Source organism: Accipiter gentilis, chromosome 10 (genome assembly GCF_929443795.1).
Source record: "Accipiter gentilis chromosome 10, bAccGen1.1, whole genome shotgun sequence".
Taxonomy (NCBI): Eukaryota; Metazoa; Chordata; class Aves; order Accipitriformes; family Accipitridae; genus Astur; species Astur gentilis.
The window spans coordinates 22401103-22418328 of NC_064889.1; the positions used below are offsets into that span (position 1 = coordinate 22401103).

The 17226-nt window shown below is 38.2% G+C and overlaps 1 protein-coding gene across 12 annotated transcripts in view; it reads left to right on the plus strand.

Annotated features, from left to right (window-relative positions):
* Positions 1–17226, plus strand: part of ASB7 (ankyrin repeat and SOCS box containing 7) — a 32441-nt gene that overhangs the window by 513 nt on the left and 14702 nt on the right. For 5 of the 12 annotated variants that reach the window (XR_007507431.1, XR_007507433.1, XR_007507432.1 and 2 more), the window contains exons 1-5: positions 188–338; positions 475–570; positions 6109–6207; positions 9299–9559; positions 16544–17149. Coding sequence is in view for 8 of the 12 variants with exons in the window: in XM_049811720.1 (XP_049667677.1) it covers positions 9349–9559; positions 16544–17149 (817 nt within the window). In the remaining 4 variants the exon portion in view is untranslated. Of the gene's footprint in view, positions 1–187; positions 339–474; positions 571–6108; positions 6208–6533; positions 6618–9298; positions 9560–16543; positions 17150–17226 lie in introns of those variants that run through there. The other 7 variants (XR_007507434.1, XM_049811724.1, XM_049811723.1 and 4 more) reach the window with 5 other exon arrangements.

Consider the following 17226-nt stretch of genomic DNA (forward strand, 5'->3'; position numbering starts at 1 on the left):
CCCCCGGCGGTGCCCTGGCTTGCCTTCCCCGCCGCCGGGCCTTGAAACTCTGCGCCGGGGCTCGGTCGGCTTGCTGCTTTTTGTGTGTGTGTGTGTGTGTGTGTGTGTGTGTGCGCTTGACGGTTCCTGAAGCATGAACTCCTGCAAGGGAGTGATTTTAATTTCCCAGCAGCTCTGCTTTCTGGGTTACTTCCTGTCCCATTCTTCAGTACTTATCTTTTACTTCAATTCCCTGGAGGAGCTGGCTTGACAGGGTAGCGGTCCTGCCGTTATTGTCCCTCCAACTCTTTAGTATCCCGAGAGAGTGCCCTTCCTTTCGAGTTGAGATGCCGATATAGGTAAATGACCCTTTCCTTCCTAATTTTTGAAGGCTCTTCCTATTTCGACCTGCTGTTGCTTTGGTATTAACCGGTTTTGTTCTCCATTTCTCTCTTCTATGTCATTGTGTGGCTCAGTTCTACTTTTATTTTTCAGGTTTAAGCTGCCTTAAAGGAGAATTAAAAATTGTGACTCCAAAGAACAAAATAACACAGAAGAAAGAAAACAGTGCTCAGAAAAAAACCCAGAAAGGTGATAATTCATGTAGACTCTCAGAATCATCCTAGACACAGGGTTTGGCTGGGATTGGGGCCTCTTGTTGTGTTTTTGATGGATTTGAATAGGTAGCATTAGATTTCTTTGTTCTCTTAAAACCTACTTGCTATTGAGCTTTAAAAGTTTGAAAGCTCTGAAGCCCATTTGAAGTATGGTTCCTCTTTCTTCTTGTAACGCTTTGTCATTTTCTAAATTTAAACTGCAAACATTATTTTGATTATGAATTGCTACTTAATGGTTTTTTGTGTCTCCTCATTTCAGGAATGTCTGAAATTACTTCACTCTGGGTAGCTAAAAGGGTCTTTTCTTAAAGCCTTTTCACAAATTTATGGGTGCAACACTGGATTTGTTTCTGCTCTGATTCTAAAATCTTTATTGGAGGAGGTCATGGTAATTGCATTATGTTGGTTTAGTCGTACCTAACTTTTGCCTGAGTAATTTTTTTTTATTGTATTGTAATGCAGCTGCAAAAATTTAAATTCATTTAATTGCATGGTGTTTGTTTACAAGTACTTATTTTGGGGGTTGAGATCACAGAAGAAGATAATGCTGTTAGCTGCTTAAGGGAAAAAATGAAAGGAGTCATCAAAAACTGAATCCTGCTGGTAGGAGGAAGGTTCGATTTCAGGGGAGAGCAGTTCGTAGGGAGAATTGCTTGTTTCACGTGGTAAGATGAGGAGATGGGTTCTAGAAGGAGGGGCGGGGTGTGAATGATGTCAGTCAGCCTTTTTCTGTATCTACTGCTAGTGTGCTCCAAATAATGGGAGTTTCTGCATGTTCTTTTAATGCAGCATCTGTCTTGAGTCCATCCTAATCCATTTCAAACGTAGATGAGTTTGTGTTATTTTGGCATATACATTCTCTGTATAGGTCCCTCTGGTCGTTGTCATGTTTTCAGAGGTGTCATTGACTGTACCAGGATGTTCTTCATTGTCAGCAATAAATTATTCTTTAACAGTAGTTACAGGGGAAAGAGCAGTACCTGTTGCCAACAGTTTTGGTCAAGGGTGGATAATTTTTCTGATACAGGTGTCTTTAGCGTATGATAAAAAGTAGTTGCTGCATGTCAAAGGCTAAATAGAAAATCCCCCAGTAACACAAGTGCAACAAATTCTGAGATGCATGTTGAAAGTACAGGGAAGAAATATTCCATGTTATTTTGACAACATACTGCAACACCACAAGTAGTATTGAAACATGTGGACATGCCCAGTGTGATTGCAGGAGGGATTTTTATGCTAATAGGCGAGACAGATGTGCATTAGTATAAACTTACCAGTGCAGTTATGGCACACCTGTTTCATCCAAAGTTGGTTTATTATAACACCTTCTTTACAACCCATCCAGTGCATCTAACATCGGGGCTTGCATTAATGTAGTTACTCCAACAGGACAACTCTTGGTGCCAATAAGCTGTAAGATCTTTAGGATTTATTCATGGAAGGAAGTGTAAGTTTTTATTTAATTTGTCAACCTCCTTCATAATGTGAAATGCCAGTGCAGCAAAGTTTGATTCAGATGCAGAGACTGGAATTGAGTTCACAGGAATCAGGGAATTAGCTTCTGGCAGAAATTTGCACATGGTCAAAACAAGGAATAGAGATAAATGATATGCTGGAGTCCTGCTCTTAATCTCTGGAAGAAATGCAGCAAATTGCAAGTATAGCTGGCCCCTTAGATAAAGTTGCACTTTTTTTTTTTTTTTTTAATCTTGAGGCTATATACTTATTTTGTTTTGCCTTATTGTGAATTCTAAACCCTTAAAGGAAATGTGCTGTCTGAGAGGCTGTTTTCTGTTGCTCCAGCATTTGCTTACACAATGATACTATCGCAGTGAAAAACGTGCTTTATCCACTGAAGTCATCCAACGAATTTTGGCCACTTGGACTCTTTTAGGCTATATTAAAAAGAAATACAGAGCAAATACAAGTCTTCCAGAGATTGATGAATGAAATAAACTCTGTAAGAGGCACTCATTTTGTTCATCAGCTGTGCTACAAGTATTCGGGCTGAAGTGACTGCTTTAATGTGGTTTGAACTAGCCATTGTTTTCTGCTTCTGTCACTCTATGAAATATTGGTGTTTGGATTCTTTAAGGACAGCAAGTCATGTTAAAATACATAAATCTTATACATTAACACTTGCTATGAATTATTACTTTTAAGGCTAAGCTTTCGTCTGACTTTTACTGTTTCAAACTTAGTAACAACACCACTGTTAAGTTAGAAGAGAGATTGTATTTTATGCATGGTACAAGAGGATCTCCAAGCATGCTGCAGAGCCCAAGCTCCCTGCAGTTTGTCAGCACACATTTTGAGGGAGGAGAGTTGTGGCTGTGTGAACCTGACATGGCATTCTCTGCTGAAAACGATCTGTAAGGCCTTGCTTTAGTACTGGCATTGAGGTCCTTGATTTGGAAGTAATTGCAGCATTTTCTTCACTGGGCTCTGCTTGTGGTTAAGTCTGCCAATGTATGGGTGGGAATTCTGAGGATGGTTAATAGCTGATGTCTCACCGGTGCTTTCTGAAGGTGAGGTTTCTTCTTTTGCTCTCCAGTTTGCAGACCTGAAGTTACTTGAGCTGGTTGATTTCACTAATTCTCCATCAGGCCTGAAAGTCAGAGCTCACAACCTCTCTGTGAAATGGATAATAGTTGGTAAAATGATATCTCTGTACTTCAGTTTCAGCCACCTGCAGAATGTAACAACATAACAGCTGCTTATTAGTATATAACAATGCCAGTCAGCATCGTGCAGTGCTATAAACACCTGAAGTTGATGGAGGACTTTTAGATTAACTCTTTTCGTTATTTTAAATGTAGTATGTCCAAGCTACAAGATGGCATTACGGAAGCTCTGACGAGAAATGTGTAACTTCTAATGACTCCTTATGAAGAGTGAAGGCTTCTTTCCTTTGAAGTAGCAGTTTCTGTGATGTTTTGGATTCATGCACTGTTAACTCATTGCTTTTGGACTCAGCAATTCGCATGTGTTGCTTGGTGATTTTCATCTTGGCCACATGGATACCTCAGTTGATGTCTGTCTGGGATCTAGCGTAGAACATCTAGCAGAAAATATATTCAGGTTTATAAGGCTGTGTGAAATTTTAACATTTTGCATGTTATTTGCAAGCTTTACGATTGTGGATGAGAACACAATAACATGATAGTTTGTCTTACTCTCTTGTCTGAAGAGCTCCTCAAACAGGAAGCTGAATGACATATGAAGATGACAGTCACATTTAGTTTCTTTGTTAAACACATATTGACCATTTTTAAAATGCCATTTGAGTGAGAACACAATTAGCTTGTTCGAGTTTCGAAATGGGTGGGAGAAGTGTGTTGTGAGAATAATGAATGCTAATGTGATTATCCTTATTCCATAGGGCTTTCTGTTGTTGTTGTTGTTGTTTATTTGATTAAATGTCTTGGAATACTTCAACCACAGACAACTAGGATCTACACTGATTAGGTCTATGCTAGATATTAAATGTTGTGTCAAGGTACACTTTCCTTGTTGTATAGAGTTAGGCTAACACCAGTAAATTACAGTCCTTATTCTGCTCTTGGATGTGTAATCTTAGGGCTTAGGAATCAGGTCTATCTGTTAGCTCATCTGAATGAGCAAAATACTGTATTCATTGTAGGGTCTTGCTTTTAGTACCAACCTTGAACTTTCCTTAAAGTAGGTATAGAGATATGTCAGAATTAATTTCCCACATGATGTTTGCAATAACTTTAATAAGGTGACACATTGATGTAGAAAAGTCTAAGATCTTTTTGGCAGGATGAGACATTATCAATAGATAATGAAGATTTGGGTTTTTTTTATTTAGTGTGCTACTTCTACTACAATTATTAGTATTTTAAGCAAACTTTGTGAAGTCATTGAGTAAGTGAGCTTTACTTTCACTAGATATGACTTCTTTTTATTAAAGTTGCAGATCTTACTCTTGCCATATGCAGCTACTTTTCCTTTGGGGGGAAAAAGCTTGTTACTTTTTTAGTGGAGCAATCTGTTACCTTGTCTGTAGTCTGTGAAGTCAGTGCAATTCTAATTTGCATCAGCTAATAAAAAATGTGTGGGCTTTAAAATGAAAATCATGCAAAAATTTTTTTAAAAAAAGGTGAACTAACGACTGATCATCTATGCAAAAAAACAAGGCTAGAAATGTGATCAAATTAGGTCACGGCAGTGCAATTTTGTGCAGGGCTGTGAGCGTATCTGCAGACCTTGTATGTTTTATCTTGGGAAGCAAAGCTTTTGGAAAATGCATAAGAGGGATGAAGAGAGCTTTTTTTCACCCTCCTCTTCTGAGCTATCATCGGGAAAGCAAGATTTTATGTTGCATTAAGTGACAGAAATTTTAACTTAAGCTAAAAGCTGCACAGTTCATATAATTGTTCTGATGCAACTCATTTGCAGAAGAAACAAGTCACAGTTGGTTTTGTGTGATCTGCTGTACAATGAAGTAATTAATGCTTTTATTATTTATTATATTATTGCAGTGCTCACACATGATAAGGGGTCCTGTTGTGAGAAGCTTGCAGCCAAAGTGAACAAAAGGTCAGATAGAGGTGCACAAAGAATTAATGAAATAACGTTGATGAGTATGGGCTCTCAACAGTGCTGTGTGAAATGGTGAAACGTTGGGACTGATCCTGTTAACTGCAGATGACAAGGAAGGAGGATAAGGAGGGCTAGTCAGAAGGAGGAAACTGGATGGGGTTTGTAACTGGCGTTCAGTAAAATTTGATACTAAAAGGATAGTTTTTATATATGAAGGGTGAAGATTAAGGTTGTGGTATTGCTTGTATTGTGAAGGTATCTTTTCCTGTTTGTGAAACACAGCGTGTTAGTCTGATCCATCATGTGAGGAAAAGACGACTATCTGGTGGTGCTAGAAGTCCAGTTGAAGGACAGACAAGTCAATGTTCTTATGTTGTCAGGCTTTATCCTTTAGATAGGGAAGCGTAGATGGGTTCGAGATTTAAACCACCACAACACCACCACACTCCCCCACACCCCCCCCCCAAAAAAAAAAAAAAACAAACACCAAAAACCCACAAAAATGGATTGGGAGGAAGTAAATGGATCCTGAAGGTTTTTCCTGGCATCTGACTCCCACAGGGAGATGTTGAGCAGTCAGGCAGAAATGCCTACTGTAACCTTTGCATCCATTCTTGTTCCATGGCAGGAGCAGAAACACATAATCATTAGAGAAAAGTTTAGACCATTTCTTCAAGGCTTACTTGAGAGAGAAAGCACATCTCCAGTTTCTCTTGTCTTCCTTAAAATATTCTCTGTTGCCTTTTTCTCGCCTGGCAGAAGCAAACTCTCCCCACCCCAGCCTCTGGAGGACTGTCTGATAATGAAAGAAAACACATTTCAGGGCCTTTTCTGGCATAACTGCATTAAAATATATAGCATTCTAGCACAGGTACAAAGTAAAAGTAAGTAAACCTCTCGCTTTTACTCCTTGCAACTAATAAGAAATATCTTTTTTTTTTTTAAGGGGTAGCAGGTTGTTTGGCACACATGGGCACACAAGATTATGACTAGGGAAGACAATGAAGAGTGGGACATCCATCAAAGAGTAACAACCTCTTATAAGGTAATTCAGGAGCACATTGAATTTATCCTGTTGTACTTGCAAAATCAATTAAGTAGTTGTTGTCCTCCATTTTCATGGCACTATACAATCATTATAACCAAGAACATATAGGTATGTTTTTTCCCCCCTCTGCTTCGTTTCATTTTTTTACTTGCACGGAGAAAGCCAGTATGTAGCAATCCAAGTGCCATACTGTGTTCTGAATGAGATTGATTACAGTTGCAAAACATTAAATATTAAATGCCAAATGGCTAATGACTTCCAGTAGTCCTCCCTTCCTTCTCCAAAGATTGGTGCTGTAAATGGACATTTCCAAACAGAGGAATTTTAAATGATCTGTGGAACAGAACTGAAAATGTTTTCAAAACTGGTGTGTACCTAGAACTATCCTGAAACCTTTAATGTTACGGGTAAGTATTCTTGTCATTTGAATTTCATTGCTCGCCATAGGGATGAGATAGAAGAGTAGATATTTACAGAAACTGTGCAAGTGATAAAAGGAGCTGCTTATGCCTGACTTTGTCTTCTGCTTTGTATGTTTTAGTACTTATGTACTTTAGTACTAGCTAATTTGAATAAGCTCTGCTAGTCACATGCAACATATGGGGCCAGTGCCAACTTTTTATAATGCTGCATTAGAATTATACCCACCAGCTGAGAAGTGTGATATGAAGAGCTTTGCTTTTTCTTAACCAACTGTCTTCATAGATAGTTGCAGGGGGGATACTGCTGGCCCTTAAATGAGAAATCCCATTTTGCTTCATCTGTTTAGTCATCCTATCTCTGTAGCATTTTGAGCAACTAGTTTGACCTTAATTTTCAGGATTAGATGAGATCTTGCAAGTATTAGTCCTTTACAAGAAGGGACTGTACAATGGCAGTAGGAAGTTTGTTTATATTAACTTTTGATCAGATATTATCAGTTTGAGAGAAGAGTTTTCATATCTTGGGTTTGTACACATTCAGAAAGTAGGGCTAAAGGGGCACACTGGTTTTTTTTTGGTTTGGTGGTAGTTTGGGGTTTTTTTTGAAGGATTTCCCCCTGACTCATTATCAGTTAGATTCTTAGTTTTCACCTGTAAATCCAAAGAAAGATTTTGTTCTTGTAGTTGGAATTCCATTTACAGTACTATTAGTGGTGTGATCCAGAATGAAGTCAAGCTCACGTGTCTTATAGGTGTGCATGTTCTGAAGTGCTAATTGGAGTTTAGAAAAGAGCTTAGCAAAAGCTTATTAGAGTCAACAGAAATACTTCCATTGTCATCAGATTAACCAAGTTTGATTTTTGGAATATGCTGCAAAAGCTGAACTATTGAGTTAGCAGTTGCTGGTTTGTAAATCCCCTCTTACTCTAGTGTCAGATAATGGAGTTCATACTATAAAACAAAACAAAGCCAGTATCTAAGCCACGTATAACCTACAGAGCTAAAAAGTCTTCTTTCATAACCCTATGCTGAAATAGTGATTGTTGCCATACATGTAAGTTGAAGCATTTATAAATGTTGCAGACAGGCATTTGCTGTATGTAATTTCCATATTTGCAATGTAAGTAGGGTTGTTGTAGCTACCTGTTAATTATGAGTTTATATCTGTCCAAGAAGCAGATAAATAACTTCTTTGCAATGGGCACAACTAGGTTATAAAAGACTGAAGAGATAGCTGTACCTTTATCTGGAAAGATGGCAGTGATTGATGTTTTCACTTTTCTCTTGTCTGTGTGTATATCTGGATCACAAGAACCCAAGTGCCCTGTGGGATATGGGGAGTTGATTGCAATGTCTTTTGGACAAACTATGAATCATGAGGATCTGGAAATCCTTATGATATTTACGTAAAAGAAGGTTCAGGTGATGGTGTGGGTTGATGTCCTAATAAAACAAGGTTGCTGTAAATTTTAAGTTTTGCTTAAAATTCATTTTTGTCTTTAGAATTTTTCCTTGTACTTTAATCTTGATTAAGTTTACAGGAGTTTATACTTTTCTTTATCTTTTTTATCTTCTAGTTCTGTGTTAATATCCATTGCAACAGTTTTTTAATGTTTTCTGAGACTCCTATTGCTCAGCATTACCTTTCTTATACCCTGCTTTTATTCTCTTTCTTCTGATACTCCTTTCCATTCTAGGAATACCTGTTAATGGGATATGATACACAATGTATGTGAAAATGTAAACACTTAACAGACTTTGTGTACCGTGGAAGAATCCCTAAGTACCTGTATTTTTTTTCTTGTCCCCAGCTGGGTAGCAAGTAGAAGTACAGATGAGTACTTTTCAAACAGAGCATGGAGTATAGTTATGTGTTCTTTCCCAATGTGTGATTGTATCTAGGCTCTTTTACAATGGCTATTTTAGATAGCCTTTTGGCCCAGCTCTCATACACTGTATCAAGGTAATTATAAATTGAATTGTTCTGGTATATGTTCTCATGGTGTTTGACAGGACTACATTAACTGCACTTAAATGTTTTCAGGTCTTGTATATTATCATCTTTGTCTGTGATTTTTGGAATATGGAAGGTCTTTGCAGTCTTTGTGTACTAATAAAGAGGTCCACAAGCCAAAATACAGACAGTAGACTTTAATTTAAAAAAAAAAATAGGAAGGGAGAAAAAGAAAATTAAAGTTTTCAGTTTGAACATTAGTGTTACTAATATTCACGTGCAGTAGGTCACACGAAAAGATTACATTAGTAAGATGAAAATATCTTCACTGAAGCTTAGAGGTGATACATTTCTAGGAAAAAAAAAATAATATCATAGTTCAGTTGCTGTAGCAATGCGCTGCTGTTTCATGCAACAGTTTAGATCATCTATTTAACCAGTATCTCTGGGAATAGTGATATTAACCATGTTGTGATTTTTAAATGTTTACTATTTATAACTTCTGTCCTTTTTTTCTGCAGTTCAGTGATGTGAACCATGTACTATGACTTTGCTAGCACAGTGAGACTGGTTTTTATCCTATATGTAAGATCGCTTTGCTCTGCATACAGAGAGTAAATCTTACCATTGCTTTTCATTAGTACTGACTTTTTTCTAGATGTCTCTTTCCTGGTCCCAATCCTAATTTATTCATGCTTTATATTGATTCAAGGTGACTAGTATGACCTCATGACGCTTCTGTAAAAGCCAGATTCAGCTAGGATGTTACACCATCACTGTCGGAGAAACCCTGAACTACAGGAAGAGTTGCAGATTCAGGCTGCAGTTGCTGCTGGCGATGTTCACACCGTGCGCAAGATGCTGGAGCAAGGATATTCTCCAAATGGTCGAGATGCCAATGGCTGGACCTTGCTTCATTTCTCTGCAGCAAGAGGGAAAGAGAGATGTGTCCGTGTTTTTCTTGAACATGGAGGTGAGTTGCCTGGAGAGAAAAATCTTGATACCCAAGATGGTATACAGCTTTCTATCCCAATTTGGATTGTAGGGCTTTCCAGCACTGATACTACTTTCCAGTAGGTATCAAGACTACTACTGGGTTTTGTTTGGGTTTTTTTTCTTTACTTGGAGTAGTACTTCATCTCTGTTTACTTCTGGTGCATACTTTGTGAATGAGTTAATAGCTTTATATCTTAATATCTTAGTACTTCCCCCCCGAATTGCCTAAGAATTGTTAAAAGAATATTCATAGGGCAGAAGGACTGATTATAAAATTAAATGCACTCACAGCACTCCCTATAGGCTTTTCTTCTCTGTTAGGGGGTATTATTAGAGGAAGGCGGGTCCTTGAATTGAAATCCTAGTGAAGTTTGTTTCATAATTCTCAAGCAAGTTAACAAGTTGCATTAAAGATTAAGTTTCTGTGTAGGCTTTAACAGAGTCTGCTAAACTTTATGAAAAGAGTACTCTTTGTGCAAGGACTTTGGTGTCAGCTAGTCCAGTTGAGTGTACACCTCTCCTGCATCCATCTGTAGTGAAGCTTTATTTAAGGAACTGATTGAGTTTTCTCGGTTTAAGTGATATACTCACTTGGGTGATAATTATTACCAGTCAAATGGTACGGTCAGAATTTCTTTTTGCTATATCTTCTTTCAAGGCCACCTAAAGTTTTAGAAATGGATAGTCTTAATCTTTTAATGTGATACTGGAGAGGAAAAATAAAAATCAGTAGATGTTTGCCACATTCCGATTAGTGCTCTTAAAGAACAGAATTCTCTATTCTAGCGCTGTTCTTATCAAATGAATTAGAACTAAGATGTTTTCAGTCCCAAGGAAACTGAAATTATCTTTTTGATGCTTTACATATCTGAGGCCATATGGACCCCTTATGTATGTCACATTATTTGTCAGATGTATGGATCACCCTTAAAATTCAATGGCATTAATAGGCTGTGGTATTTGCACTATTAGTGGTATGTTCCTTAAGAGCAGTAGTGAAATACAGCCTAAACAACTGGACCCTATTGATATATCTACTACAGATTCTAACCACATAATATTGGCAAACCCTCATGTCCTTATTGGAAGGGGGGGAAAGCTACTAAATTGCTCTAATAAATAAATTCTACTTTTTAAATGTGATGTATGTGGATAATATCAAGCCTTCAGTTTGATAATTCAAAATTTTTAGGCTGTAAGTCTCGAAATATGTTGGGTTTAGCTCTGTAAACTTGAAGATGATCTGAAGAAAAAAACCCTTATGTATTCCTATGTATTTTCATTGTATAGGTTTTGATATTGAATAGATGCTGATGCAGTATTTCGTTTTTATTTTTGTTGTTACTCTTTCCTACACAAAGTACCAGCTGAATCTGATGCCTTGTGAAAACTGCCTGTAATGAAACACCCTTGTTCTGGAAGCAGTATAGTGTTTAATCACCAAGACTAGAAAGTTGAGTAACAAATAGTGTGAGGGTTAGTCATCTACGGCAGCTTTCCTGTAGCTGAGCCTCCCTTCAGAAAATTGGCACTGTTTTGTGCCTTCCCTTGTTTTCCCTCAAAACAGAGGCATGAAAGATAATGAGTATTTAAAACATAATAATGTCACAAATGAGCTATTAAGCAGTGAGTGAGCTGACTCTTAAAAGCCAAGTTAATCGTGCCTGCCTCATTAGTGAGAGGTTTGTGTCTACCTTTCTTCACATAGTCTCCACCTTTCTCCCTCTCAAGAAGTGAATTATTTTGAGGTTGGCTCTTAATCCCTGTGGACTAAAAAGATACTGGGGTGAAGGGAAAAGTCATTTTCTGGTGTGAATCTTGTGGTAAACAGGGTATTGAACTGACTGTAGATATTGGTAATAAAGAAGGTAGTGAGGGAGTGGATGGACTTCTGGAGGAAAGAGGGAACTGAGATGTTAGTGGGAAGGAAGGGGCAACTGGTGATAGTTGTGGCTGTCTATAAGGGTGATGAAGCTCAGCAGAGCTGGAAATATTTTCATAGTACAGGAATGAGCAAACCACACTAGACTGTTGCTGAGAATAGGTGCTGTGCCTCAGATCTGAGATGCTGGAAGACTACTGTTGTAGTCTTGCATGGTAGTGGGATGGAGATGGATTTTGGCTAATGGAGGCTCAGAAGGAATCTGGTCGCTGACCTGGAAATAAAAGGTAGCTTCTTATGGGAGTCATGACCTGGCTGCCTCCTGCTTTTTGCTTTTTTCTTCTCTTCCATATTTGCTTACCAGCAAAGAAAAGAGCCAGAAGACAGTGTTGTGCATACAGATTGGCTGATTTGAGTGGAGGTGGTGGAACAAGAGGAAGCTTTTTATTATCTGCTGAGCAAGGAGACACAGATAGGGGAAATGCATAAAAAAACCAACAGTCCAGACTAAGGGATGAAGCCAGCAGAAATACCAACTAGATGCAGAGGTAATAGGTCAGATAATAAATATTCTTTAGCAAGTGATGAAATGCAGAAAGTTGATCAGAACCATGGAGAAACTTAGTTTTCATGAAAAATAATGAATATGACTTTGTTAGTGTATTTGTCTCACGTTAATAAAGTGAAGATGCTAAGAACCCAGCTCTTTCCATCCGTAGAAACTGTAGAGTCAAAGCTCAACAGGAAAGCAACACAAAAGTGTTGGGGAGTGTAGTTTTCAGTAATCTCGGATTTTTATGTAACAAGCTTTTTTTTTCCCTTTAGTGTACTTTTTTTAGTTTTCAAAATGACATATAGAGACAGTTCAACACTGGACAAGAACTAGGTTTTATTAATCTCCGACTACCACTCTTAACTTTGCAACAAGCTAAAGTCTTGAAAGTGTGCAGTTATTAACTGTCCCTTGGCAGTATCTTCTCAATACTAATTGAGCGGGATGGTTTCTGGTTACTTACATTAAAGTGAAGAAATGATTCACTAAAGCTCCTAGAAATTGAAGAGTAACAGAAAAAAGTAGCCAAACAGAAGTATTTATTTGGTTTTAATCTTGGTTGCAAGGTATCTAAATTTTAGTAAGGTCACACAGAATCTGGGAGAAACTAGAGAATGCCAAATGCTCATCTCCCTAAAGCAGCTCATAAAGTGTTTCTGTGTCTGCACAGGAAAGCTTTCCTGGAGGTCTTTTTGTATCAATGTCGTCCTAGAAAATTCAAAACAGGAGCTATATGTAGCCATGTTTCTAAACGTCCTGGTCAGAATTAAGCCCTAGTTGGGGGAAGTAAGCTTGAAATAAAAGTACTTTATGAAGCCAGAAGCATTGCTTTCTTGGCTTCCCAAATTAGACTGTGGTAGAGTGACCTAATGAAGGTGTCAAGAAAGTAGGGAAACTGTCCCACTGAGTTGTGAATTGAAACTGTAAAATATTAGACTCTTGGGAATCTATATATCCTCTAGATTACAGTATTAGTAAAGAGTTTCATTAGTAGAGTTTAAATGACTAGCTTAGGTGCCCAACTTTAACATGAAATAAAATAACTGAATAACATTGTGTTGCAAATTTTCAATCTCAAGTGAGCTCGATTGCAGTAATTTGGTACCCTTGATCAGCACTTCAGGGTTTATGCCATTGTATTCTGCCTTATATTTAAGAACATTCGAAGTGACCAAATGCAGCTGTTCATGTTTCTAGATTCTGCTCTCTCCAAATTAATGGGAAGCTTGAAAAGAAATAATTTTTTGACAGTCAGGATGGGGACAAGATAAATTCTGGCAAGTGCTGGCTTCATCCGTTCCTAGTTAAATACACTTGTACTAGGTACGTTTTTTTTTCTTATACCTCTGCAGATTCTGAAAGGTAAGCTGAGAAGAATTCCCAGTTAATTTCTACCTTGCTTGTGTTCCGGAGGGAGAGAGTTACTTTACAGCATGATACCAATACTGAAACCTTTTAAAAGGCAAACAAAAAACCCCACAACAACCCAAGTTCTTAAGGCAACATCAGCTTTGTAGCATTACTTTTACTAACACGGGCTGAATGGATGGAAATTGGGTGCAACATAATGCAGGTCCCACTTCTGCTAGAAGCCCTTGTGAAGTTCAAATGTTTTCCAGGAGATGGCAGCAAAACATTGACTGAATAGCAACAGACATTTTGGTCTTGTTAAAATTGTTTCCCCAATCAAGGGGGAGACTGGTACTATTAGTTCACTAAAAGCCTGTAATCTTGATGGGAATTACAATATTTTTATCGTGAGGTTTTGCTATCAGGTTTACTTTTGGAAAGTTAGTTGTTTGTGTTGGTTGCCTAACTGAGAAGCTGTTTTTCCTATTCTTGTTGAGACACTTCTCTTGCATGACTTAGTATTTTTTTGGTTCACTTTAGTGGTCAAAAGCAATGAAATTTTGGGAGTAGGGAAAGCATGGAAAGATACTTAAAACCATAGGTAAAGGGCATCCTTACGTTGCAAGTAAATTGTTGGGTTTGGATTACAACAACTTCTATAAAAATGCATATACATGCACACACAAAAGTTGGGGCATATCTGATTGAATTTGGAAATAGCATAGACTAAACAGGCTAGTGGCAGTATCCTGCACCTCAGTCGGGGGGTAGAAATGATTGACTTGCATGCCTTATGTAGCATGGAAGAGAGAAGGCACAACGTGAAATTTTTTTTTTTTTTAAACATTTTTGTGGAACATGGCCCTGGCTGCTGCTGTCTTCTTTCCATTATGTCCATCTTTCTCCCAGATTCTGCCTCTCAGAATGTGTCATCCCCGGCATCTTAATTCTTATGCTTATGCTACTCTCTTTATTTATTGCCAGTCAGGAGATAATCTAGAATAGTCTGAGCAGTGTGAAGAAAGAGCCTCTGGGAGCAGCAAACATCATTTTGAAATAGTATCTTTGTCTTTAATGACTTTGTGGGTTGTACTGATTCTTTGCTATATTTTGGACATCATCATAGTGCAGGTTAGGAACCCCCTATTCAGTCACTAACTTTATTTTCGTGCTAACCTATGGATGCTTTGTCAATTACTTTAACTCAGGTTAGTGTAACTTTACAAAGCACTGAAACTTACGTTTTTCACAGAAGACTAGGAAGGCTGTCACTACTAAGGGACTAAACTTTCCTTAATCTTTCTCTTGTTATTTCTACGTTGCTTTTCTATACACTAGAGACAGTTCTCGCATTTTATTTCTCTGTGTATTCAGGCTGCATTAATTTGTATGTTGGAGTTTGTTTGTTTGTTTTCCTCCCCTCAGTCTTCACATTTTTAAAAATCCTTAAAGTTGTTGGATCACTTTTGTAGCTGTATTATGTGCTCTTTCTTGTCCTTTTATTTTGGTATGATATCTATCTTGGTGTGTTATCTGGATATGGTCACAGGAGGTCCGTATTGGAAAGCTTATTTCTGTTGTTCTGTGTTAGCACCTTTGTGTGTTCAGATGTGTTCAGACTAAACTAGCTTGTAATTTATATCATATTGTGAGCTTAACTTAAAGCAGGTCTGAATTTTGAGATGCAAATTAGCATCTCCCACCTTCTTCCCCTCTCCTGTTTGAGTCTGATGGCAACTAAGCAGAAAACTCTGCCCTCTCTATGCGGTACTGGAGAGCAAGTGCTCCTCTTGAGCAATATCTATAAGCAGTGGGTGTTAATAGCCTTCAGCCAAGTTTGTTGTAAACCTGCGTGGTCACAATGTCCTGTTCTTACCACCCCCTTCCCCCCCTCCCTACTACTTTTCTTCTAAATACAGTATGTATAGATGAGGAAATTATAAAGAATTCAATGTGCCAGGATGCAAGGACAGGCTGTCAAGGTTGTAGAAGGTGGCCAGACACCCCTAGGCTTGTCTGCTCTTATAGATGATGTGCTTTGTGCACAAATGTATGATTACAGAGCAGACAACACCACAAGCAACTGTGAAGGACAGACCCCAGCAGTTGTTTGGATAGATACACAGGAGTATTGAAAACATGTCAACTTAAGGCCAGTATCTTGTGCAGATAGTATCTCTGGTTACCAGCTAGGACACTTAGGTTAGGAAGGAGCCTCAAATTTCCAAGCTGTAGTTTGTACCTTTTAGCATCCATGGATGGTGGAAGGAGAAACCTCACAGCCTGGCTTGTTCTGTAGCTGAGAAGTGATAACGAGGAAGACACCTTTCCTTTGGTAATTAATTTGGTATACAGGAATAGTGACTTGCTTTACAAGTTTGGGTGTCCTGGGGAAGTTAAGTAAATTGATTTGATTAATTTTTAAATTCATAAATCAGACTGAGTTTTTGTGCTGTGTTTGGGGGGGGGGGGGGGGGGGGAATCTGTGTAAGCACTTGTATTCTGCACTAACATTTTTCCTGACTCCTTCCGCAAGTGGATGCTTACATTTTTGTAAAATCTTAAATTTTTGTAAAACTATAAATTCAGAACAGATTCATCATCTATAAAAAAAAAGATTTTATCAAGATAATTTAAAATAACATATATCCTACATGCTTTGGAAATCCTGCAGACCACAGAGAAACATTTTACCTAATACAGTATTACACCCTAAAAACAATACAATGTTGCCAGACCACAAAACATCCGCAATTTGGGACAGCAGATGTTTCTACACATGCTTCTTTTTAAGACCAAGAAGCAACACAAGGGAAAATAAAAAAGTTGAACATTGAGAAAGAAATGTAATATTGTAGAGCTGGAGGAAAACTGGATGGACAGAGAGATTTGAGTAATTAGGCTAAGAGTGCTAGGAAGATGTGGAAAACTATTTGTCAGATGGAAACATATGTATATGAAAGAAAAAGTGGATTTTTGTGTAACTCTTTCTTAAATACAATTTAACTTTTTCTTAAAAATAGCATGTTCATGAAAGCAAGAATTAGGTTGAAGTACAAAAAAATCCTGTCTTGCTATGCCTGAGAAGACTAACTTTCAACCGTTTGATTATTTTTTTGCAGCACCGGATTACTGTAATGCCTTCTAATTATTTTTTAATTTTATTTTAACTTCAGCTGATCCCACAGTTAAGGACTTAATTGGAGGCTTCACTGCTCTGCATTATGCAGCCATGCATGGCCGAGCGAGGATTGCACGCTTGATGTTGGAGTCTGAATATAGAAGTGACATTATTAATGCAAAAAGCAACGATGGTTGGACTCCCCTCCATGTAGCAGCCCACTATGGCAGAGACTCATTTGTCAGACTCCTGTTGGAGTTCAAGGCTGAGGTTGATCCGCTCAGTGATAAAGGTACTACACCGCTTCAGCTGGCCATTATCCGAGAGAGGTCAAGCTGTGTGAAAATCCTTCTGGATCACAATGCCAACATCGACATTCAAAATGGTTTCCTGTTACGATACGCTGTGATCAAAAGCAATCACTCTTACTGCCGAATGTTCCTTCAGAGAGGGGCGGATACAAACTTGGGTCGATTGGAAGATGGACAGACACCCTTACACTTGTCTGCTCTTAGAGATGATGTGCTTTGTGCACAAATGTTATATAATTACGGAGCAGACACTAACACAAGGAACTATGAAGGACAGACCCCACTGGCTGTTTCAATAAGTATTTCTGGAAGTAGCCGACCCTGTCTGGATTTCTTACAAGAAGTGACAAGTATGTATGTAAGAGAAGTTAATCACAGGACACAATGTCCTCTAAAAGCCTTCTTTGAATTTAGCCCCAGAAAAAAA